The sequence below is a fragment of the Suricata suricatta genome, chromosome 4 (genome assembly GCF_006229205.1).
Source record: "Suricata suricatta isolate VVHF042 chromosome 4, meerkat_22Aug2017_6uvM2_HiC, whole genome shotgun sequence".
Taxonomy (NCBI): Eukaryota; Metazoa; Chordata; class Mammalia; order Carnivora; family Herpestidae; genus Suricata; species Suricata suricatta.
The window spans coordinates 59,811,433-59,837,537 of NC_043703.1; the positions used below are offsets into that span (position 1 = coordinate 59,811,433).

At 43.9% G+C, this 26,105-nt stretch overlaps 1 protein-coding gene across 1 annotated transcript in view; it reads left to right on the forward strand.

Annotated features, from left to right (window-relative positions):
* WDFY2 (WD repeat and FYVE domain containing 2) overlaps window positions 1-26,105 on the forward strand; it is a 165,929-nt gene that overhangs the window by 120,665 nt on the left and 19,159 nt on the right. The window contains exons 5-7 of the mRNA XM_029936820.1: window positions 4,537-4,687; window positions 12,645-12,757; window positions 24,111-24,237. Coding sequence (XP_029792680.1) covers window positions 4,537-4,687; window positions 12,645-12,757; window positions 24,111-24,237 — 391 coding nt within the window. The remainder of the gene's footprint in view (window positions 1-4,536; window positions 4,688-12,644; window positions 12,758-24,110; window positions 24,238-26,105) is intronic.

The following is a 26,105-nucleotide window of genomic DNA, read 5'->3' on the forward strand; positions in this document are numbered from 1 at the left end:
TCGACAACTTAAATGAACAAATCTTTGAAAGGAAAAAATTACCAAAAGTCACTCAAGAAGAAATCGATAACCCTAATAGCCCTATATCTACTAAAGAAATCAACTTTATAATTAAAACCTTCCCACAAAGAAAACTCCAGGCTTTTTTTTTTAAATCAAACATTTAAGAAAGAAATACACACTCTGCACAAACTCTTTCAGAAAAAGACTTTCCAACTGATTTTTTAAAATATAGTTTATTGTCAAATTGGTTTCCATAGCCAACTGATTTTTGAAGTCAGCATTACATGATACTAAAACTAGATAACAACAGTACAAGAAAAGAAGTAAACAGGCCAGTGTTCCCCATGAAAACAGATGCAAAAAAATCTAAGTATATTTTTAGCAAATCAAATTCAACAGTATATACATATATTTACACACACAAAGGATAGTACATCATGACCAAGCAAGGATGATTCCAGGTTTATACCCAGAAGAAATGGAAGCAAGGACTCAACCATTTGCATACTATTGCCATAATAGCATGATTTACAATAGCTAAAAAGTAGAAACAGCCTAAACATCCATGAATGGGTGAATGGATAAACAAAATGTGGTATATCAGTAAGATGAACTATTATTTGGTGATGAAAAAAAAGAAATGAAATGCTGATACATGCTACAACATGGATGAACCTTGAAAACATGCTAAGTAAAAGCAACTAGATACAGAGGACCACACTTTGTATGAATACATTCATATAGGGGAACCCATTGAGACAGAAAGTAATTAGTGGTTGTCCAGGGATAGGAGAAAGGGGAATCGGGGGTTTGGGTTTCTTTTGGGGGTGATGGAAACATTCTATAAATAGAACATTTTTTCATGATGATTGTACAACATTGTGAATATACCAGAAACCACTAAATATTATATGCTCTGAAATGGCTTAAATGGTGAATTTCACCTCAACAAACATTAAAAAAAAATGAATGATACCAAAACCAAAGATAGTACAAGAAAGAAAAACTACAGACCAGTATCTCTCGTGAACTTAGATGAGAATCCTTTAAAAATTTCTAGCAAATCAACAATAGTTGGAAGGAATTATACACCCATGTCCAAGGGGATATATTCTAGATATGCAAAGCGCATTTAACATTTGAAAATTAGTGTAACCCATCACATCAAAGTCTAAAGAAGAAAAATGACATGATCATATCAATTGGTGCAGAAAAAGCATTTGATAAACTCTGGCATGCATTTATGATGAAAACTCTACAAATAGAGGCGAATATCCTCAGCTCGATAAAGAAACATCTACAAAGGCGTACAGCTAACAGTGTAATTATGAGAAGCGAGATACTTTCCCTCCATGATCAAGATCAAGGCACAGATGTGCTCCCTCAGCATTCCTATTCAAAAAGTACAGCTGGACTTCAAGCCCGGGTTTCTGAAGCTTAGTTTTATGTATGTACCTTTGAAAGAGTTCTTTTTGAATGAAAGAATTCTGTCACCTTACAAGGAATATCTGAGTTTTGGGGTTTGCTTTGGGTTTGAGTTTTCAATAGACGTAGGCAGCCTGAGAGACAACCAACTTTGGCAGAGAGCATAGGGTTTTAGCCCTGGTTTCATCATTCATTGGTTGTGCAGATTTGAGCAAGTCACTCCACCTTTATGAGCCTGTCTCCTCCCCTCACGTAATGACAGCTCAGAGGTTTTAAAGCCCCTTGTCTTCTGGGCTGCTGTGATCTTCTTGGACTTAGAAAGGAATGAGTGAAAGGGACCGAGTGCTGGGGGCCACTTGCCCCTGAAATACACTTGTGAAACTTGGACCATTAGAGATTTTATTTTTATTCTATCATTGGTGGACCTTGATTTGGACATCTGATGAGAAGATCTTCAGGAGTTTCTCCAAGAAGTCATATCTTTTAAGTTAAAGACAGCATTTTGATCTAGGTGGTGGCTGATACTCTGACGGACAGGTATTTGGTGTAGAGAAGTCACAGTGTTACTGCCTCTGCACCCGTGGCCGTGCCCTGTTAGATCCTCTGTGCTTCAAGCATCAGATTTTAAAATCCCAGGCATTTGGTGAGAATGGCTGTCCTGTGGCTACTCATTGTGATAGCCGTTGGCTTGGTGGCCAATCCGAAAGGGCCGTCCTGCCAAGACAGGTTGTGTCTGTAAAATGGAGAAACCACCCACCTTTGCGGGATGTTTCAGAGACTAAGTGAAAGAATATACAGTAAAACCTGGGTTTGCAGGCATAACTCGTTCCAGAAACATGCTTGTAATCCAAAGCACTTGTATATGAAAGCAGATTTTCCTATGAGAAATAATGGAAACTAAGATGATTTGTCCCACACCTAAAATATTCATATAAAAATGATTATAATACTGTAATATAATGAGGAATAATAAAGCAAATACAAAATATAAAGAAAAATCAACAACCCACATTTACTTTTGTAAACCTTCGTGGCTGGTGTGAGGGAGACGAGAGGAGGGTTTGTGTAGGACGACTTTCACCATCACTAACGGAATCACTGCACTCTATTGGCTCAATGGAATTTTTCTTTCCTTGCAGCTTTAACAAGGAACCTATCCAATGACATGAGCTTTTGCTTCCTTTTGAGGATTTCACAGAAATTTGACATTGCATTGTTGTTATACAGATTCATCTCTCATAACTCCCTTATTCGGGTAGCACTTTTCTACAAAATTTTGCACTGTTTTCCACATTTTGCACATCTCCCTACTCTGATTTGAAGTGAGGGATTCCTCTGCCTTTTTCTCCCCCTCTGCAGATGAGATGCAGATGTAGACTTCTTATAAAATCAGCTACTCACATACCTCGTTCAGGCTTCAAATTTCCACCATCATCATCCCCTTCTTACCGCCTTTCTTTGCAACCTTTTTCTGCATGGGGCTCTTGTATGCGCTCGCACAGATGTTGATTACAGTACAGTATTAATAAACTCTTGTCATACACTGTATTTAATGTAACTGGCAGTAAGGCAATAGAGGGAGGGGTTTCTATCTGCAGACAGCCTGACCTAGCATGAAGCAGAGCATTCCTGAGCTCACTCTTGAATGGAAAAGCAAAGGGCTGTCCATACGTGCTTTGAAATGACAAAAAAAAAAAAAAAAAAGAAAAAGTACCAGTCGTGGACACCTTCCAACATTCTGAAAAATCACTGACTTCTGCCAAACACCGGGGCCTGAGACCAAGCATCCGAGCCGTGGAGTGTTGTACAATCTTGCAGTGAGAGAGAGAGAGAGAGAGAGGAAAGAACCACTAAGAACCATTGTCTCAGTTGTCATCATGTGACGTTTGGCATCATGCACTACTCTTCTTGCAAGCCATCGCTCGTTTATCAAGTTAAAATTTATGAGAAAAGTTTGCTCGTCTTGCAGAACACTTGCAGAACAAGTTACTTGCAATCCAAGGTTTTACTGTATTTAAGTATTTGGCACTTGTTAGACACTCAGAATTGGTGGATCACACCGTCCCTGCCAATAGAACTGCATTGATCCATCCATGCTAACTTTATTTTCATGATCAAAATGGGAAACTAATGTTTCCTCTATCACGTCATCACACTCATGATGAGTCTCCACTTACCCACAAGACTGCCAGCTCCTGGACACAGAGCCCAGAGGGTTCCCGGATGTTAATATTTGTTTATTTTGGTCAGTTCTGTTGAGTGGCCATGGACCTCCCTCTACCTCACCCTCTGGGAATTGTATAAGAAGAAAGCAGATTTTTATTGATTTTATTCAATAACTGAGAAGCCATGAGACCTTGGCCAACCTACTCAACTTTGTTGTGCCTCAGTTTGCCCACATGTAAAAGAGCAAGATAGAGTAGATGACCTGAACAGTTGCTTCTAACCGTGAAGTTGTGTGATTCTAACCGTGAAGTTGTGTTGTCCCTGTATATGAGCAGCCCTGGGGGATTTGCCCTCCTCACACGTATGCGTACTTTGACATAAGGGATATTTCATTCTCTTTTACATGGCGCTTGGGAGTAATTCTGCCCTCCTTTCCAGCATTTCTTACAGAACATTCCTCTAGAACTTTGTTGTGGGTTTAAGCAGCCATACTTCATCAAAAGGAGAGCAGAAATGTTCTTTACTTTTCTTAACTTACATAAACTCACCCTGATGACTGTTATAAGAACACCATTCCTAGCACGTTCTGTTGTTTTGTGGTCACATTTTGCCACGTTCTGACATTGTCCAGTCAAGCAGCCCTAAAATGTCTGAAAGAGGTGGCCCAGGCCCTTTGGTAATGGGGTTCTGGGTGGCAGGAAATGGGTGGGAAGAAAGAGAGCAGTGGGAGGAAATGGATAGTTGTACAAAATCATATAAAAGCCCAAGCCTGCCCTCCACAGCAGCAGACCTGCACCCCTGGTGAGAACCACCGTCCAGCCTGTGTGTGTAACGGCTGTCACACTGCCCAGCCTGCTCCAGCGTGGGGAGAAGACAGTGACGGATTGGCCAGTCTCCTTTATGAATGCTTTATGGGTTATTTCGTATCTCTTGGTTTTTCAGCGCATCAGAGCAGAGTGACGATGATCCTGTTCGTCCTGGAGCTGGAGTGGGTGCTGAGCACCGGGCAGGACAAGCACTTTGCCTGGCACTGCTCTGAGAGCGGGCAGCGCCTGGGGGGTTATCGGACCAGTGCCGTGGCCTCGGGCCTGCAGTATCCTTTGCTGGACAAAAACCCCTTGGTGGGGCCTTAGCTGTTGACTCCTTTCTTTCATGAAAAGCTTGGGTAGGTGCAACTTGAAAGTTTTTTGTTTGCTGCGTTGCCCTGCTGATTAAGATTCTCACTGACTTAACCAATCCGCAAATCATCAAGGGTCTTCACGGAGGTGGATTAAAATGAGGTGATTTCCCCTCAAATAACAGGTCCTGCGGAGACTGTGATACAGGTTTGACATCCAGATGGGACACGGCCCGGATTTAGGAGCCTCAGCTGTCAGAAAGGATTCTGAAATGTGGAGATAAAACCAACACTGAAATACAGCCTTTTCCTCCTGTGCATACAGAGGTAATTTACACATAGATATTAAGGTTGTAAAGAGCCACAGGATTCCTATTTATTTTTTAAATATTCATGGGGGAGCTATGGCGCCAGGACCAGAGTAGGCTAGCTGGTATCTACACAACAATGGTGCAGACTGTATTCCAGGTACGAGACCCTTCCAGGGTATGTAGAGCGACACCACTTACCTCCCGAGTCTCCAGGGCCCACATGCTCGGTGTGAATACCTGCTAAACGCTGGGAGATCCCCACATCTGGCCCACTGGGCTCCAGCAAGCGCAGGCTTGACGAGTGTGAAGCCTGTGTGGATGATGCTACTGTGGAAGGAGCAAAGGGCCCCGGGCTTCTTAGTTTCAAAAGCAAAGCATCACTCTTCCCGCCGTGACGAATGAGGAGATAGATGGAAACGGATCACTTGTCAGCAAAAGCAGAAAGAAATAGTAAGACTTGCTCTCAGATGTTCATCTCATATTTATAAAATGCCTACTCAGTGATTCTCAACAATCTGACAGAGTAGTTTGCTGTCTCCTCGCCGACGTGTGGCAGTAGCTGTGTGTGTGTGTGTGTGTGTGTGTGTGTGTGTGTGTGAGACTAACATCACTCCTGTTTTTCTCTCCGATTTTCCTCACTGGAAGAGTGAGATGAAGAAACTAAGAAGGGCCATGGTGGAAGGTTGTAAGTGTGGCAAGTTACCAAGTAGGCCAGAAACAAGGGTGATAAGGAGCGGAAGGGAGAGGGTGGTCCCGCCTGTTAAGGAAGAAAGGCCGAAGTTCACGTTCTGAAGACCAGCTGAGACGAGCATAGTGCTTGAGTTGAAATGTGTGCACTTTTTTGTCAGGAGATTTCTTACAGTGTTCGAATCGGAAAGGCCCTTAGAGGTCATCCTGGCCAGCCTCTGATTCTACAGGGGAGCCAGCTGAAGCCTGGGAAGGTCACAGCCTATCTGCCGCCACCCAGCTGAAACGTCTGAAAATCACCAGAATGCGAGGCCTCCCATCACACTGCGTTACCCTTTTGAGAACGGAATGAATAGCATCAATATAACTTGTTCTGAATATGCTGGCTTCAGGGCGCCTGGGTGGCTCAGTCGGTTAAGCGTCCAACGTCAGCTCAGGTCATGGTCTCACGGTTCGCAGTTCAAGTCCTGAGTCAGACTCTCCTGACAGCTCAAAACCTGGAGCCTGTTTCGGATTCTGTGTCTCCCTCTCTCTGACCCTCCCCCACTCGTGCTCTCTCTGTCTCTCAAAAATAAGTAAACTTTAAGAAGAAATCTCTTTTTAAAAAAATATGCTGGCTTCTATCTTCACTAGCCCAACTTAGAGATACATCATCTGTATCACTTAACCAAGCCAAGGAATGTAGAAAGAGTACGGATCTTGCCTTTAGGAAGTTTACTTTTTAAACTATCTGAAAATGAAAAACGAGACACAAATGCCCAGAATTAAAAGTCTCCTGACTGTGGCAGTCTTGGACTCTTCTCTTCAGGCATCTCCAGAAGTCATTCTCATTTTTCAGCTGTTTCCTTTGGCCACACTATGTGGTTTACCCAGCCAAACAAACAAAAACAAAAAACATAGGATTTGATATCAGAAGACTTTATATTTGCCAGTGTAAATGACCATCTAGTCCAATCTTGCTACCCAGGTGGAGGGGAAATGCAGTCCTACAGAGAGACAGGTGCTTCCAGAAGATTCCCTCGCCTCCACAGCTCTGCCTCCCTAGCTCCAATTGTGGAGCCCCAGTGCCCACTCTTGTTCCTGGGAGCACATGTACAGCCCTGATCCTTTTCCAGTGCTGCTCACTGATGGCATAACGGTACTGCTTTTCCCACAGGGTCTCCTATAGGAAACCTGTGACTTTCCCAAGGCTGGGGGATTTTTCCAGAGCTGCCTGGCACACAGATTGCTAACGGTGTTAACATGCCCATACAGTGTTGGAGTTCACATTAAAATCCAGTTTTTCAACACATCTTTTCATGAGAACCCTCCCCCCCACCTCTTTCCTCTTCTTTCTGCCACCTTCCATACATACAGGTTTCTTAAGGGAAGGAAGGAGATTTGCTGAAACACCATGAAATGTTCCGAGCAGTATCAGTACCCTGATTTCTCTTCCTAGTGCACACTGATGGCATATATAAGAAACTTCCACAAATGAACTGCCTCTCTGCTGATTTTCACTCAAAAAGTCATTCATCCAAGTGAGGAAGTGATAGAAGTCAGATTGAATTCAGCCTTTTCTCTCTTCTTTCAGGCCTCGTAGGAGGGATGTAATTGTGCAGTGAAAAAAAACAAAATTCAATATAGAGAAATAAAGAAACGCAAAGAGACTGATGGCTCAAAAATTGAATTATTAGTTTCTGAATAACCTCAAATATTTGGTTGCTTTGGCTAGAGATCTGAAGCTTCAAATATTAAGTGAGCTATAACACTAACAAGAATCAAAAGGAAGAGAGGAGAGAGAAAAGGAGAGGAAAAAGAAAAAAATACCTTCCAGTTGCAGGTCCAAGGGTTTTATAGTGCTGCTACATAATGTTACTTTGCTTACTCTCAAAGCAATAATTAGAACTAAAAACAAACCAAATTCTCAGTTTTCACGATGTAGAAACCAGCGCTTAGAAAGGTCAAGGGGCCTTCTCTAGGGGCGCTTGGGTGGCTCAATTGGTTAAGCTCCGATTTCAACTTCAGCTCAGGTCATGATCTCATGGTTCATCAGTTCAATCCACATGTCCGTCTCTGCACTCACAGCGCTTGCAGATTGCTTCAGATCCTCTCTCTCTCTCTCTCTCTGCCCCTCCCCCCAGCTTGTGTTCTCCTTTTCTCTCAAAAATAATCATTTAAAAAAGGTTTTTTAATAAAATAAAAGGTAAGGGACTTTCTCAGTACTTGGAAGAACCAGGAGTAGAACTTGGGTGTTAGCCCTGTGCACAGCTAAATACGGTAGAAAGGAGGTAGTTCCCAAAGGTCACGTGACAGGTTGATGTTAGGAAATAGAACTGTTCACCTTCCACACTTCCCTTGCTAGTATTTAAACTTGTGACTACTTTATCCGGCCTCCCCTTTCAGTCTTGTCATTTGACCATGTTGGATCACATTTATTCCACAGAAATAATTCAGGTACTCTTCATTTTAAGATTTTATGCCTGTTGGAGATATTTTCAAGATGTCGCCCTGTACAGTACAAGGTCTTTTCACCAAGTAGTCTCTTAGATCTGTTCATACTCAGGGCAAGAGCACTGCAAAGCTATTAAGATTATCTTGATTTTTATATGTCCTCCTATCATACTTCATGCCAATCACTCTGGCTTTCAGGTTGTAGTATAATTTTATTTCTGCCCTCTTTCAAATAGCTTTTATTGCATTTTGTTTTAAAGAGCATCCTATTTACCTGCCATCATAAAGATTGTTTTTTCATCTGTGTTCTTATAATTAATCAAAGTAAATGTAAGGTGATCTTATTCCAAATAAATCTTAATATTGTTTTACATATATCTGACCACTTGTTTGGAGAGTGTAACTGTTCTCTGTTGTTCTTTTTTTTAATTTTTAATGTTTGTTTTTGAGAGAGACAGAGCATGAGTGGAGGAGGGACAGACAGAGAATGAGACACAGAATCCAAAGCAGGCTCCAAGCCCTGAGCTGTCGGCACAGAGCCTGACATGGGGCTTGAACCCACCAACCATGAGATCATGACCTGAGCCGAAGCCAGACAGTTAATCAACTGAGCCACCCATGCGCCCCTTCTCTGTTGTTCTTGAGCCTGAAAGAATTTGTGATGCCTTGTTCTCTTTCACTTTTAAAACGAATGTTATAGTATCAAAAATTTCAAAATATTGTACCAACTGAGAGAAGAGAATGTAATGGAAACTCAGGCACTCATCAGATCCGGTGTTGATTCTTCTCTTTTTGGCTTTCTTTCCTTTTGCTGGAGTGTTTCAAAACAAATTTCAGACCATATGTCATTTCATCCTTCATTGAACCCTGCTTAAAAAAAATGTTGAATTTTTCTCTGATCACAATGCTCTTACTACTGCTAAAAATTTGTAACCACTGCTTGACATTGTAGAATAATCATTCCATTTTCACATTTCACTTATTGTTTCAAAAATGGCTTCCTGCAGTGGATTAGTTTAAAATCAGGTCCGGACAAAGTTCACCCGTTGGCTGTGGTTTTCACATCCTAAATCTCTCAGTCAAGAGCAGTGATCTCCTGCCTTCACCTTTTTTTCCCTTGATGCCACTGTAACCTGTCGGAGGTGCAGAGTTTGTGTCCTCTGTCGACAGCCCCACATTCTAGAGTGGCCTCTGCTTCCTGGTGTTGTCATTTCACTTCCCATATTTTTCTGTTAAATGGAGGCCTGCCTCTGAAATCTTGACTCAGTTCCGATCCGGAGTCGGGTAAGAGCAGCTGGTCCTCGCGCTGTCTGGTCCGTGTTGCCTCGCAGCAGGAAGCCCGTGGTGTGGGGTTGTCACCCTTCCAGTGGTGCCGAGCTGATCAGTGATTCTGGTGGTGACCACCGGGTCCCTGCGGCACCCACCAGCCATTCATTCAATGTCGTTTCCAGTTGCTGATCTTTGCCTGAGCCTGTCGTTTCATCAGGGCTGCCAAGTGGCCCTGTTTGTAATCCTGTCATTTTTCCACATGTGTTTGTTGGAATTCTTTGATAAAGTACAACTTTCAGGGCAACTGAGTGGCTCAGTCGGTTAAGTGTCTGACTCTTTCTGTCTTTAATTATTTTGAGAGAGAGTGAGAGCAGGAGAGGTGCATAGAGAGGAGAAAAGAGAGAGAATCCCAACCCCAATCTGCACTGTCAGTGCAGAGCCCGATATGGGGCTCAAACTCACAAACCAGGAGATCATGACCTGAGCCAAAATCGAGAATTGAATGCTTAAACATCTGAGCCACCCGGGTGCCCCAGGTGTCTGACTCGTGATTTCGGCTCAGGTCTTGGTATCCTGGTTCATGAAATCGAGCCCTGCGTCTGCCTGCTATTCTCTCTCTCCTCTCTGTCTGCCCCTCCCCCCGCACATGCTTGTGCTTTCCCCCAGCCTCCAGAATAAGTAAATAGACATTTAAAAAAATAAGTAGAACTTTCCCTCATTAGCCAGGGCTAGTTGGTTACCCTGAGATGCAATTAATATGGGAAAAGCAACATAAATTCTTAATCATTTCTCTTTAATTGCTCATTTTCAGAGGAGAGATTCAGTGCCCAGGTTACCTCCAATAGGTGTCTTTTTTTTTTGAGCATTATTACAAACTCTTAAGGTTTTGTAACAATAATATATTCAGCCAATTTCAATAACTTGCCTTTTTTGATGCTAATACTAGTCTGTCGTTGGTCAGTAAGGGCCCCGTCATATTGGCTCCAGTGTCTTTTATACAGGCCTGCTTGCCTTTGATGGCTGCTTCCTTGCTTTCTGGGTACAGCATGTCATCGGCACCTTCCTATCCCGGTCTTGAATCAGCCATTTCTTTTAGTGAGGAATAGTACCTAGAGATAACTAGGAGATATATGTGTGTGTATTCTTGAAAAGAAAGTGAATCATCAGTTCACAAAATAGTTCTAATTCAAATGTAACATTATAAGGTTTGAACTTCATTTTTGTACTTTATTCTTTTATCTGGAGACTGAAAATTTTGGTTCCTAAAACATTAATATATTTGCTTTATCCCAATGGTATCTTTTTAAGCAGTTTCAAAATACTAACAGAAGTTATTACAGTAACAAGACTACTGAGAGAGATTTTAGATTTCTTTGTAGTCCTTTGTCCTCAGAGTCCATTCTCCCCAAGGAGGTGCAGTTGAAGCGCTGCGTTTTAAAGTCACTTGAAATAATTCTGTTAACTGTGGTGACGTCACCAACTTGATAGTTACGTTCCTTCATTTATACTTTGTCGTCAATGTGGGGGATTTGTTCTTTTAATTGTATGTGTATTTTTAAAATGTAAAATAATGACATGATTCCAGAATGGAAACTGATCAGAGAAGACTCACCACCAGCCCTGTCCCCACAGCTTCTTTCTCCTTGCTCCATAGGCCGTTGATCTTGACTGTCCTTACAGAGCTTCGCTTGTAAAATAAGTGTGCGTGTGCATGCGCATGCGCGCGCACACATTTCTATTTCCCTCCCTTTCTTACACAAAGATAGTGTAGCTTATAAACTCTTAACATACCTTGGCCTTTTCCCCCCACTTAATAATATATCCCAGAAATTCCCCCATGTCCGTTTGCTTATGGTATGGAGATTTTTTCCCCCTAGCTGGATAGGATTCTATTGCATGGATCTATCATCTTTAGATGGAATTTTTTGTTGTTTACAAAGTTCAACTATTAAAATCATGTGGAGTAAATAACCTCAGGCATGCATTTTGTACCTTGGCCAGGGCTGTATCTCTGGGACAGATCTCTAGAAGGAGGGTTGCGAAGCTTTATCAACTCCGGAAACTCACCGGAGACTCGGTGCCTTAGGTTCTTACTAGAGACTGGTCACGTAGGCGGCCTCTTTCTGACATGTCCCAAAACTACAGACTGAAAAGGAAACCAGGTACTTGGCAAAAACCTTATCGTTTGCATGGTTAAGGCACAGTGAACCACTCTTGTCTTTTGATGGTGGGACCCTCCTGAAGGGCTGCCAGACGCCGGGCCAGCCTTGTGAGCTGCCCTCCCGGGGCTGGCCGCCAGGCCTCTTGCACAGCCCCGTTTTCACTGCCGTGTCTTCTGGAACTCTATGTTCCTATATTTTGCCTGTTTTCCTATTAGGTTTGTGGTTCTTTTTATTGTAGAGATTTGGGCCTTTTGTGACAGAAGTTGCAAGTATCTTTTTCTAGTTTGTCTTTTGGCTTTGCTGATGGTGTTTGTTTTGTTGTTTGTGTTTTGGAGTAGTAGCTTTTCCCACTCCCAGGTAACAAGGTGCTCTCCCATCTAGAACTTCTACTTTTCATTTTCTACTTTTAGATCCTTAATCTGTTTGCAGTTTATCCTGATATGGAATGTGAACTGCAGATCCTGTTTTGTTTTCCAAATAACTATCCAGTTTATGTCAACACTTTTTTTTTTTAACCCATCTTTTCCTTATGCGTTTGAAGAGTCACCCTTATCAAACATGTACTACATTTCTATATGCTTCGGGGCCTATTTTAGACTTTCCATTTTGGTCCATGGGTCTGTCTATTTATGCACCAATCCACACTTTCATTAAAGAGACTTTGTAACATGTTCTAATACCTGGTTGGCTAATCTCCCCTATCACACACCATATTGCTTTTACTTTTAGAATATTCCTGGCATTTCTTGTTTGTTTATTTTTTATATGAACTTAAACTTCCCTAGTTCTAGGGGAAAAAACTTATGTTGATATTTCTATAAGGATTATATTACGTTTGTAAGTTCATGTTGTGAGAAATGACATGTTTATCATGTGAAGTCTTGCTTTCCAATAATATTGTGTGTCTTTCACTGTGTTATGCCTGCTTTTGTATCATTCTGCATTATGTCTAAGCTTTGTTCATATGGAATTTGCACATTTCTTGATTTCTTGATTTGTTTGGTTTTTTATTTATTTTTGTGACTTCTTTCTCTCAATTTCGAGAAATGATCCTTAATGCTTACATGACAGATTTGACGTTGAAACCCGGCATGTGTTTATTGGTGACCAGTCGGGCCAAGTAACCATCCTCAAACTGGAGCAAGACAACTGCACCTTGGTCACAACCTTCAGAGGACATACAGGTGGGATTGAAAGCAAATCTCCATGTACCGCTCTCACGGTGACCTGCTGCCTGTTCTGGCGTTCAGATGTCGCGTTGTCAGAGTGACAGAGTATATGGTGCACAGATACACAGGATACGTTCGGCCGATTTCACAATAGTTCAGCAAGATACAATGTCCAAACTTTTCTACACCAGTGCAAACAAAGGAGGAACAGGTCTATTTCAAAAGTGTTGTGATTTGGTTCTGTGTCATGTTGCACTGGAGAAAGCCAGTGTTGACATATGCTGATGAGACATTGTTTGAGACCATGTGACAAGCCCATAAACCTCAGTCTGTCCTTGCCCTCCTTGGAGCAGGAAGACAGCATGCAAGACGGACACACCCACTTCTAAGACCCGTGAAATAAATATGTTCATTGCGGCTAGCTAGGCTTCGTAAAAAGGTACAGGTTCCTTTTTAACTTCTTTCTGGGCTCTTTTCAGTGTAGGACCCAAGGCCCCCCTTATTATTTTGTATGTGTTTGCTGGGGAAGAGCTCAGGATCTGTTCAGGATCATTTAAGCAAGGTAATATAAAATATCCATGCTTAGCCTTTGAAAGACTTGAAAAGATGATGACGATTCGTTTTTACTGGTATTTTTAATATGTGATGTTGACCCCGAGAAATGAGTCACTGCCTGTTTTCATGGCTCTTAATGGGCTTTTATGTCTCCCACAGATTACCAACCCATGATTTAGTACAGAACAGGATCTTACGGAGCTTAGATGGCATATAAGAACAGAAGTAGGTGAATGAAGATGTAAAATGGGATAGTACCTAGATCATAAGGAATTTCCTCAAGGGGAAAAAAAGGAATGCTGTAAAGAGGAAATTGAATCCAGGGGGAAAGAGTCATAAAAGATTATTATCTGTGTTTTCTGGGAAGAGGAACACAAAGAAGCATCTGCTGTAGACAGGACCCAGGTCTTTCCTGATTTTATTTCTCTTTTTAGCCCCCTCCACCCTGGCTGAGCCTGGCCTGGTAGGAACCCATGACTGTCCCAGGTCAGGAACCTTAAACTGCTGTGTTTCAGTCAGTCTCCTGACTTCAGTGTCCTAATCTTTTGCTTCTCTGAACCCTTCCTGCAGCTCTACTTGCTCTTGCCCTTGTTGGCCTGTCGGTCCTTGGTCCCTCGTTCCCCAGTGTCTGCGCCCCATCTTCTCTCCCTTCCCAGAGGGGTGTCGCTTCGATCACAAGCCACCCAGCGTTCTCTGGTCAGACGCCCTTGTTCTTCCCTGAAGAACATGTCCGCCATTCACACCCTCTCCAGCGTCCTGGGCGCTCAGCCCCTGGGGCTGCTGTGAGTCACACCCTGAGCCCGGAACTGTCGTTTCCCACTGCACAGTCAGCATTCCAGTCCTGCTGTCAGAGTCCCCTCAGTCCCTGCACACAGTCCCTTGCAGGTCCTCAGAGCTCCGCTCCACTTCTCCGGACCTTCACCGCTCCCCCCAGTCCTCCCCCTCCCCACACTCCTCCTTCAAAGGAAAATAGAGGTTCCCAGATAGAGGCTTTAACATCTTTTTTCTTGCTCACCCTACATTCCTCTCCAGTAAACTTCCTCTACCTCCTCCTCATCTCTTACCTCCTTCTGATTGCCCTCAGGGGCTCCACATCAACACCTGTTCCCTGTGCCTCCCTTTTGACTAGCTCACTCTTCTCAATTTATTAACATGCTTGAAGGCCTTGGCTTTCTGTGGAACAAACAAATTCTTCTCAGTCCCGTATCCTGTTGTAGCAATGTCCATCTTATTCTCTTAACAGCAGTGCTTCTTTTTCCTTTTTTTAAATTATGGTAAACTGTATCTCCTCTAAAGTTTACCATTTTAATCACTCTTAAGTCTACAGCTCAGTGACATGGAGGACATTTATATCACCACCATCCATCCACACACCATTCTCTGTCTTGTAAAACTGAAACTCTGACCCTGTTAAATGCAAACCCACCCTTGCCCCTCCCCCAGCCCCTGGCAGCCACCATCGGGCTTTCTGTCTCTGAGTTCCTGCTCCGGGTGCCTCACAGAGTGGACGTGTACTGTAGGTGTTGTTTTGTGACTGGCTTCTTTCACTTAGCATGATGTCTTCCTGTTGCAGCAGACAAGAGCGTTTCTTAAAAGAATATCATTTTCCAGCTGCTTCAAACTCTTCACCTCTCCGTTGCCTTCCAGCCACCTGCTGTTTGGCTCATCTCTCGCTCCCCTGGCACTCCTGTCTCCAAGGTGGCCGGTGACCTGCAGGTTGCTAAATCCAGTGGACATGTTGTAAATCATGTCACACTGAACCTGTCAGCAGCATTTTACGTTGTGGCCGTCCCTTCCTACCTGTAGCGGTCCTCCTTCGGCTACGTGTGAGACACGTTCTCTCCCGGTTTTATTCTGCTTCTCTGACTTACCTTTCTCATCCCCGTAGTGAGCTTTTTTGGTGAGTTCTGCCCTGGACCCTGGCCTCTTTACCCTCGGCGCTCTCCCTGGTTGATCTCAGCCACTGCCCCCCGTCGTACACATCAGAGGAAGAGTCCTTTCCTCACATCTGTTACACAGTGAGAGAGACGGGCGCTAACAGTGCTTACGGTGCTTGGTGACAGGGGCGGGGAGCAGGCACTGGCACCTCCAAGAACACAGAATGGGCCCTTTGCTCAGACAGGAGTGGAAGTTTGTCGGCAAGGCCTGAGGTGTTGCTTGACCTATATTTTTGGGAAGGAATCGGTGTTGAGATCCTGAAAAAGAAGTGAGAAGGACAATGTAGCAGAGAAAACCAGCATAGTCCAAGGCATGGAGATGTGAGAAAGCATGCTCTCTTGGGAACTCTAGTGACTCCTGCTGGAAGGCACACCGGGTATGAGGTGGCAGGCAACCAGAAAGGAAGTGTGATCCGTTCGGATCACTGAGGCATTAGCCCGACGGCAGTGAGAAACCATAAGAGAGTTTTAAGCAAGGACCTTAGCCTGGTCGGAATTTAAAAGATGGTTCTGGCAGCAGAGTAGTAGGAAACCATCCCAAAACGTGGCAGGAGTAATGGGAAAGCCACGAGTGGGTGGGCCTAATGTGAAATCCAGGTGGTGAGCTCAGCAGGCCTGGGGGCCACCCTGGGCGGCTCCCGGACTTGGTTTAGGCAGAGGTGGCTCGCGGCCTGGCTCTCTGGTACGCAGCCGTTCTCTTACGCCCGATGCTTGTGCTGCGAGTTCTCCGTGGCTGCCTCCAGGCCGGGAGAGGGGTGAGCAGCTGCTGCGTACTGGTGTGTGGGGAGCCAGATGCAGCCCAGGGGTTTCCTGTCTTCCGTGTTAGTTTGAATATAAAACGCTGCCTTGACATTATACTTTATCTTTCTCAAAGAGTTTAAAGCATTGTCATATGGCTTTACCGTGAAATATCTTTGAGGACCAGATGTGGCCCCAGGAAAGTCACTACTAACATGAAGGCAAGTGAGCAGGTCACACATGCAGCTTATTGTTACTGTCCCTAGAGTGTAGTAATGTACCCGTCGCCCGTCGGCTCCACTACCTCTGTTTCATTGGTAGCCAGAGCAGGAGGTCGAAGAGATTCCATGATGATGCACACGTTTTGTCGAGCTCTTCCTATGCGGTAGGCCCATTCTGGGGCCTGGGAAGTCCCAAACACGACTCTGGAAAAAGGGGTTTTGTAAGGATTAGTTAATCTCCTCATTCCCTCACCCCCAAAACAAAGACCTTAGGATTAACTTAGCTCCATTAAAGAATGATCACAGGGGTCTTACCAGTCCAGATCCAAACTCAGAAGCGGACAGTCTTTGGTCTGTGTACACAGTCATAGCCATTCACCCATCACTCTGTGTCACAGCACAGAAAGTCATATAAAATAGGGGTTAGTGATGGAGTTGGCCTAATCGTCATACCCGGAGGCCAGCATAGCATTTACTAATCCGTGGGGACCTGGGAAACTAGTTTTATGTTCCTTTGCTCCCTCTACTGGTTTTATTTCTGGAACTAAATGCCAAGTATCATAGTTCTTTGCTGTTTCTGCAGAAATTAGGATGTATTTCTACCAAAAAGTCATACACCGACTTGAACACAGAGGGGAAAAATGAGATTTTAACCACTGGGAATTCATAGTATCAGTAAATTCCGTTTTTTCTTTCCTTCTAAGAATTATTTTAGATAATATGAGCGTATTGGAAATAGGAAATAGGAGGGGCCAAACATAAATTGCCAGTGCACACTACTTAACAAAAACTACATTGAATAAATAAATTCGTTAACTGTTAGGGGAATTATTGAAAGTAACAGTGTAACGCTAACAAAAATAACTAAAACATGGAGAGGCATGGTTCAGTATAAACATGCAAGTTCAGATCATTTAGTTGAAAACTTGATTTTTGTTTACAGTGAAGACTTCCACATCCAGTAGACACAGATTTTCAGCAAGTCAGCAGAGTCATTAGCTCTCTGCATGATGAGTGCTGGGTATAGGGGTGAATGAGACTGATACTGCTTACCTATTCAACTTCCAGTCGTGGACCACAATCATGCAACCAGTATAAATTCAGATAGTTCATCAAAATGTTATGCGTGCAGCAAGTACTGTGAGGCCCCAGTGCTGCTCAGAGCACTTGGATTTGGGAGAAAATAACAAGAGGGACTCCCTAGCCAGAGAGCTAAGGGCAGACTTCCGAGGAAGTCTGTTTCAAGGATACGACAAGGAGGCGCCTGGTTGGCTCAGTCATTAGGCATCTGACTCCGGCTCAGGTCCTGATCTCCCAGTTCGTGATGTTGAGCCCTGCTTTGGGTGAGATCGAACCCCACTTTGAGTAAAACACGAGCCCTGGATGAGCCCCACTTCTCTCTCTCTCTCTTTCTCTCTCTCTCTCTGCCCCTTACTCACTTAAACCCTCCTTTCCTCAAAAATAAAAAATGAATAAATAAAATTAACATTTTAAAAAACGAATAAATGATACCATAAGGAGAAAACGTTGTCCCCCAGGTGGTGAGACCATTCTAGACTCCAGCCCTGGGTGGGAAGGCGTGAACAACTGCCGGAGTCACGCAGGCGGCGTGGAGAGCCAGGGGCGAAGAGTACAGGCGATGTTAACAACTCCGGACTCTGTTCCCAGGCAGCGGGAGACCAGGGGTGAAGGAAACAGGTGGAAACCTGTTTCTATCTTCACAAACTGCTGGGGCAGCGGTGGGCGGGGCATGGAGTGGGGATGACAGTGGGTGTGCCGGAACCATTTGGAAGGAAGGCTAGGCTGGAGTCCCCCGTACTTGGACTGGGAGGTGGTGGGGGCATGGGGAGAACAGGAGGGATTCAGGATCTTTTTAGGAGATTAGGAGTCCGCAGCACTTGGCATTCGGGGCAGCAGTGGCTCTCAGGTTTCCGTCCGGAGCATTTGGGTGGATCGTGATGCTTTTGGCTGAAATAGGAGTGCTCGAGTTTAGAGCAGTTTGAGGAGAGAGCACCGTGCTCGGAACTGAACATCTTCCTTCCATCTTTTCCACTCTTACTGAAGGGTGGTGGGATACTCTGATGACAGGGATGCCCTTGGAGTGGTGGCAAGGGGACAGCTGGATGTCCCCTGGTGGATCTCAGGAGGAAAGCTTAGCCTGGAGGTGGAGCCCATTCAGCTTTGCAGAAACATCCCTCGCTATAGCCCACATTAACTACAAAATGTAATAGCTAAAGGTCAGAGATTTTATTCAAGAGGCCTTGCAGGCTGGGGACTTACTTAGGTGGCTCTTGTGTAGTCACAGGTAGGCTGCATGCCTTCCTCACACTGCGGGGGAGTGGGGGGCTGGAGTGTTCCAGGTGAGGTGCCGTATCGCACTGGTAAAGACGGATCTGGCAGTTTCCAGCCCTGACCTTGCAACACTCTGCGTAGTCTCTAGCTTTTGCGAGATAGGCTGTAAAAGTCTCTTAGAAATTAATTCGCTTTGCATTTTGGTAACATGTATTAAATTTCTAAAAATGTTAGTACTCTTTCATCCAGTTTCATGTCTGGGAATCTCTTCTAACTAACTAGAAACATGAACAAAGTTTTACAAATAATAATTTTCAGTTTAGCGAAATTTAAAATAGTTAAAAGTTGAGGAACATATAACAATGAGTGAAATAAGGTCCATCCATGTGTTGGGGTGTTAGGCAGCCATTAAAATCTATGTTTTTGAGAAAATGCAATAGGATACATAAATTTTATAATAACAAAAATCTTTATTTTTAAGAATATGTTCATATATTGTGAAGGTCAAAGGCAGGGAGAAGCGCACCATGAGATGAGGGGAGCAGAAAGATGGAGGAATCTGAAGGGAAGTCAGATGAAATGGAAGAAATGATGTTTGTCATTTTAAAGATCGTAAACTCGGGAAACCCACAGTTGCCGGGGCCCCTGGCTCTCGCACCCGGTCCCAGCTGTGGAGGGTGAGGGGGAGTCCCTGGGTGTGGACTGCGCGGAGGCGCGTGTCTGCCGCTCTGGAAGGTAGGCTCACTGCCGTTGGCTGACTTTCTGTGCTGCCGAAAGCCTCTGGAGGAAGGACTGTCATCAGGAAGCTGTCTGCTGAGGGACACTCGCCTGGGAAGGAAGAGGCATTGGGTCAGCAGCTCTCCTCCCCACCATTCTGTGCCCCCTGTGATTTGTGTCCTGCCTCGCAATGGACTCCCCACCCCAAAGCACTGCGGGACGCCTCTGTAGTGATGGCTTACTGGTTTTGTCCATTGTCACTCATTCCTCTCTGCCATCCAGTTCAACCGGCCAGGTGCTTACACATTCATTTAGCACCTGCTATGTACCAGGCACTGGGCACTGTGCTTGAATACAAAGATATAGAACCGTGGGGCAGATTTATAATCTGACAAGGTTCAGTGCAGTGGGTGAGGAATAGAAACCACACCCAGAGGTGGGGGCCTCACTTAGATGAGAGCATTGGCGGTGGCTTCCTGCAGAAGTCGCCTGAGCTGCACCTTGAAGAGAGGGAAGGTTACTTAGGTGATAAAAGGTCTGATACGAGAGAATTGTTTCACCAAACATTGCGCACATGTCCTTCTTCTCAAAATTGATCCTATCATCTCACGCAGTGTTTGTGTTGGTTTAGTGGGGTCTGAGTCATACTTGAGTGATTATATCCTCAGAGCCCAGTGTGATATCTGCCATGTAGGTGATGCTCAGTAAATCCGGTTGCATTGGTTTGAAGTAAGTGCTGTGGTTTGCAATGTATAAGCTGCCCTCCAGGAGACCCCATTGTTAGGACATGTACATAGAGCTGGGAGGGACTGCAAAAGTTGTTTGGTTTCCTCCCCAGCCCCATCCTTCTTCCCGTCTTGAAGCTTTTTCTTCCACCTTTTCCACTCTCACTGAAGGGCGGTGGAATATTCTGAACACCACGGGGACCCTGGCTTCTTCACGCAGGCTTTGTGACCCGTCCCTTTGCTTTTGGATAACCACATCTTACTTTCTGATACCACATGATATTCCTAGCTCATCTTGTATATACTGCCTGCCTCAGCCCTAGAATTAACGTTCAGACAGTGCTCGTTTCTTTCACTGAAGAATAGATAGCATGAGGGGATACTTCTAGAAGCCAAAATCCAGGTCTGTGTGTGTTCACTGTTAATGGCAAGGGGGAGGGATCATTTGGGCCCTCAATAGATAGAGGTAGAAAAAGTGTGTGCATCCACACATCTGGGAGGATTTCTGTATCCTTCTGTGATTTCACATTGAGACTTCCAATTCCAATCTAACACCAAAGAGTTTATTCTAACCTCCCCCCAACTGTAACTCCTCTTATGAGTGAAAGCTCACCTCTCGTTATCCTCAATATATTTACTTATTCAATCCTAAAATACAGACTAGCTTCAGAGTTGCTAACCTATACCTCATATACAAACCTACTAACTGAAGTACTGTATTTGTGTACAAATCTCATATTTTGCCTTCCATTGTGTCGTCAAAGTACTGTTTTCCGAAGTCACTTTGTCCTCTCTCCCCCTCCCGCCTTTAGTGTGGTTTATAGCGTCATTCATTTGTAATACGGCTAGGTTCACTTGTTTCTGTTTATATTCTATTTTGGGTCTCTACCTTGCCAACATACTCCTTGTTAATTTTATTCACTTACTTTTGAGTCTGTGAAATAATACGATTCCAAAACCCAGAACCAAACAAAAAATAGAGTCAGAAAAGTGCCACTCTGCTTCATCCCTTCTCCATTGGGGCGCCCAAGCACCTGCTCAAGTTAACAAATCTCATTCATTTATTTACCCTTTTTTCCTAGATGAAAGGCAGCACAATATAGCTATTCTTTTGCACTTTGTCTTTTTCACTTTACAGTGTATCTTGGAAATCACTTTCTATCCACCTAAAGGATCTTGTTCATTCTTTCTCATAGCTGCATAATACAGTGTGGGTGCACCACAGTTAATTCACCCACCGTCTTATATGAGCATATTACACATACATATTGTGCATATGTATCTATGTATTACTTGGTGGGGATGGGACAGTGTCTTCCAGATAAATTCCTGAGAGAGAGATTCAGAGCTAAGCTCAGGTGTGGTTTGTTGGCTGTGGCCTTCCCCATTGTACTGGTTTGCATTCTCATTAGTGATATATGAGACTGCCTTTCTCCCCCATAGGCTTTCCAACAAAATACGTGTCATGCCTTACAATCTTCTAGGAAGGAATTTTGACAGTGGCTCATGCGAGGATGGTAGTATTAGAGGTGGTGAGAAGTGCTTAGACTTTAGATTTATTTGGAAAAAACAATTCAGCGTTTATAATGGATTGCTTTGGAAGCTGATGGAATGGTTCCCCAGCTGAGGTTCCTCTCCAGTTCTGTTGAAACATTAGGCACAAAGATTAACAGCCTAATGTAGTTGCTTCTTTTTAGTTGCCTGATTTATGAAGCTTTTGGGGACTCTCACCTTCCTCTTGGGCAGACTTATTATATATCCCAGGAAGTATGTGGCGTTATGATACCTAATGCTGGGCACCCAGGTGGCTCAGTTGGTTGAGTGTCTGACTCTTGATCTTAGCTCAGGTCTCGATCTCAGGGTCATTAGTTCAAGCCCCATATTGGGCCATGTGCTGGGTTTGAAGCCTACCTAAAAAAAAAAAAAAAGCGAATGCTAAGTGTTCTAACAAATAATTTCTAACATTCCAATGGCTTCTTGTAGCAGAAGTTTATTTCTCACTCATGTAACAACTCAGTGTGGGTGTTTTTGATTTACAGCTCTCTTCCATGGGGCGATTCAGGGACTCTAGCTCCTTCTTGAATGTAGTGACTCCATGCCCTGGAGTCTCAGAGTCCTCAAGGAGGAAGTACAAAGAGAAAGTAGAAAGGGGACTGCTCTGGTCTGGAAGGAATGCAGAGTACTGTCTGGATTCAGGTGCCGAGAACTGGTCACGTGTCCCCAGATGCAAGAGGCCCAGTAAATGTGGTCCCTGCAGGACACTAGCTTCCCAGGGAGCACTCCATATATGGAAGGGGAAATACGGATTTAGGTGGACAATTAGCTAAGTCTGCCATAGATATTTAACAAAGTAAGCCATTTGGGTACCGTGTGGGAATAAGTAACATGTTTTGCAGGAGGGAATATCCTAAAAATACTGAAGGATGGTTATAAAAAGTACAGTGTCATCCCCCCAGGATATGGGGTCCGAGACCCCCCAGTGGCTGGCTGAAACTACAGACATTCCTAAACCCTAGATATACTGTGTTTACATACACTGGAATAAAAGAGTGGCCTGCCTCTCAAAACATCTTATTGTACTCTGCTCCCCCTTCTTCCCATGACAATGTGAGATGATCAAATGCCTATGCAGTGAGATGGAGTGAGGCAGATGACGTAAGCATTATGATGTCGTGTGAGGTTACCGCTCACTGTCTGAGGGTCCCACAGAAGAAAGATCATCTCCTTCTGGACCACAGTTGTCCAGGGGCACCTGAAACACCAGCAGGGGAGACCACGGACAAGCAGGCACTGCCGTAAGCATGGAGTTCAACAGCAGGAAACCAAGTCCTCTTGGTTTCTATAAAAGGAGAAACAATATTTAACTTCGAAGGGTTAGCAAGTCTGGTAGAGGAGTTTCAAGTAACAAGAATTGTGGATGAAAAAAAGATTTATGTGTTTTCATTCACCCACTCCTTCATTCATTCAAGGAACAACACCAGAGCCTGTGTGCGCCGAGCTGTTGGGAGTTTCAGGGGCACCCTGCAGGGACACTGGTGGGGAGTGATATCTGCTCCTGCATGGCCACCAGCAGAATGTCCCACAGGTGTAGGGAGAGGCTGGTGAGCAGAAGCCAGAACAGTGGGATTTTTTGCCCCTTTTGATCTTAGGGATGAAAAAAAAAACCCTTTTGAGAAGATTCTGTGAAAGAAACTTTCCTAAAAGCTTTTAGAGTGCAGCACTTTGTTAGAACAATTGATAATCTAAATTAGAAAGATGTCAGATTCTAGTAAACAGTATGCTATTTTATGTTCTTTTAAGAATATAATATTTTTCAGTAATGGAAGAAAAGGAGTATTTCTCACATTCTTTAGTGTTTGGAGGCCTTGTCTGCATCTTATATGGAAAAAGTTAATATTGTTCTCATCATGCAGGAGTTTGTAAGGGGGCTGCCCAAGAAAGATCTGTCATAATATTTCATTGCCACACTAGTAGCGTAATGCTAATAGCTAGCATGTGTGCACTGCACGTTACAGTTTACAGAGGAGTCCTGTATAATTGATCCAACCTAATTATCACCACGACCTATGAAGCAGGAAATGGCTAGGTTGATATTATCATTAGTAACGTTAGCAGGTGCATGCAGATGGTCAGATGTATCGCCATCATCTCCATTTTACAGTTGAGGAAATTGACACTTAAGGACGTACATGGTGTGCCCAGAATCTGTACATTTAAATTCCCAAAGAGAGAAAATAAGTTTTAAATTCTGATGTCATAGTCTAATTATATCTGTGGTCAAGAATAAAGAATCCAACTAAGCTATTGAAAACTCACATTTACTTCTCATCTGTTATTGTCAGGGTGGGAGGTAGACAGAAGTTAAGAAACTATGGTTAATATTTCCAAGTAGTGTGGTATTTTCTATTCTTCGAATTATGTCTCCTGTCTGTCAGTTAATTGCCTTTTTCATCTCCTTTGGGTTTTATAGTAATTGATTTTATGGTACATTAAATTTTGGGGAAAAAGTGCTGAAAGGGTAGGACTTTTATTCTGGGAGTCTGTTTTTTTTCCCCCTCTTGGAGGACTTACTTGTTTGTTCTCCAAGTGAAAGAACTGCACTAGATCCTAATGCCTTTGCTCTCACGTTTATTGGTGAACAGTATTGTCGCTTTGTGACGAATGTCGCACTCTTTTCTCCCAGGTGGGGTGACTGCTCTCTGTTGGGACCCCGTCCAGCGAGTCTTGTTCTCTGGCAGCTCTGATCACTCAGTCATCATGTGGGACATCGGCGGGAGGAAAGGGACGGCCATCGAGCTCCAAGGACACAAGTAAGGCTGCTGGTGCTTTTCCTAAAAACTCTGAGAGAAGCGGCTCTGCCAGAAGCTAGAACCCAGGCGCGTGCTCCGGTCTGGCAGGAATGCACATAATGGCCACTTTGAATTATACGTGTACCTAAGTGTGTTTATTTATTTTTACGTCATTTTATTTAATTCCTTAGAGGAGTTGACAGTGCCTACAAAAACCATAGAATGAAACAATGGCAGCAAGCAAATAAAAGGGAAAAATGAGAACCAGGGAGACTTGATGAGTAAAAATTTGAGAGTGAGAGGGGGAGAAAAGCTTAAAAATAGAAGCCATGGAGGCCTCCAGAATTTCTGTGATAGAGTTCAAATGTGGTGTCAAGATTCTTGGCAGCTTAAGGAAAAGGGGAGAGATAATATTCTTACACAATATATGTTGTACTTTGCCAAATATTTTTTAGGCCTCGCTTTGATTTGTATGAGGCTGTCTTCTTCCTTGAGGGATGGATTTCACGGGGCCGAGAGGAAGGGCAGAGACAGCTTTTCGTTTCCGTGGAGCCGTTCGCAAACTTTGCTGTGTGCAGAGTCTCTAAGGAGTTGTTTTTAATGTAGATTCCTGGCCCCTGTCTTTGGAGGGTCCAGTCACCAGTGTGGAGCTTTGGCACCTCTATTGTTCCGAGCCTCCCGGGCAGCTCTCCCGATGGCCCTCAGACCACACTCTGCTGTGCCCTTCCCGTGCTGCCCGCAGGTCCCGGGGACGCACACTGGCATTGTGCAGAAAAGAACCGGAGATCCGCTTTAGAGCTCTAAGCTCATCTGAATTGTTTTTAACTTGGAAAGTTTCCACAGTGATGTTAGCAGCGACTCTAGACATCCATAAACAAATGTTAGTTACGCTCCCAGGAACTGACTGGTGCGAACCAACGTTAGCTCTTTTTGTAAATCTGCCCAGAAGCACTAAATTTAAAATATTCTCCTAAGCAGTTAAGTGTTCTAGTTGGGATTATTAGATATGAACTGATTCAATTTTGGAGGGCCTCTGCACACATCATTGTGTCAGTGTTGGAATTTAGTCTTAGAGAACTAATACTTACTGCGCCTTCTTTCCCACATGAGAGAATAGACCCGTTGTCTGGGGCCATGTCTGGCTTGTGGGGCCACTCGGACCTCGTCATCAGCTCATTAGAGGAATCATTCCCTTGTTCTGATCTCCATGGCAAGGGGACATGCATCAGTCTCATATAAAAGAAGTTGACATCATCCATGTAAGTGAAGAAAAAGAGAAGACAAACACAGTCCTGTTTAATAATACTCAGTTATTATCTGATCTGCCAAGTAATTCCTGCTACCTCAGGCTCGCTCAGAGAAATAAAATGCCAGTTTTGAATGAAGATCAGTAAGATTTGTTGGACTCATTCAGATTAGCTCTTAACTAGTTTTATTTTTGCACAGCGGCTAATAAAAACTGCAGGCAACCTTGCATGACTCATCCTCAGGGTGATAAAGTATAACAGTGCTCGACCCCAGCACCGCTGTGCGCGAGTGCCCTCATGCAAACTGTTGTTCTGGAAAACTTGCACCTAGAGTTTAGTAAGAAAGGAAAAGCTATGAAGTTGAGATACAGTCTCTCAGTCCCAGAAAAATGGAACCTGAACCCATAGGTCTTATAGTTTCTAAGGAATACAGACCTGACCTTTTAGAAAATAAAACAGACCATACTTAGGAGTCCACCTTGATAATCTGTGCCCTTAGAACCTGGGCTGGCAGACTGGTGAGATCAGGAGCCACTGGTCAGCACTGACTTTAACCAGAAATAATGGCAGTAGGCCTTTGCCTGGGGTTTTATTCACCTCAGGCTGAGGAAGGGATAACACGAACTCTGTGAGGCTCCTCAT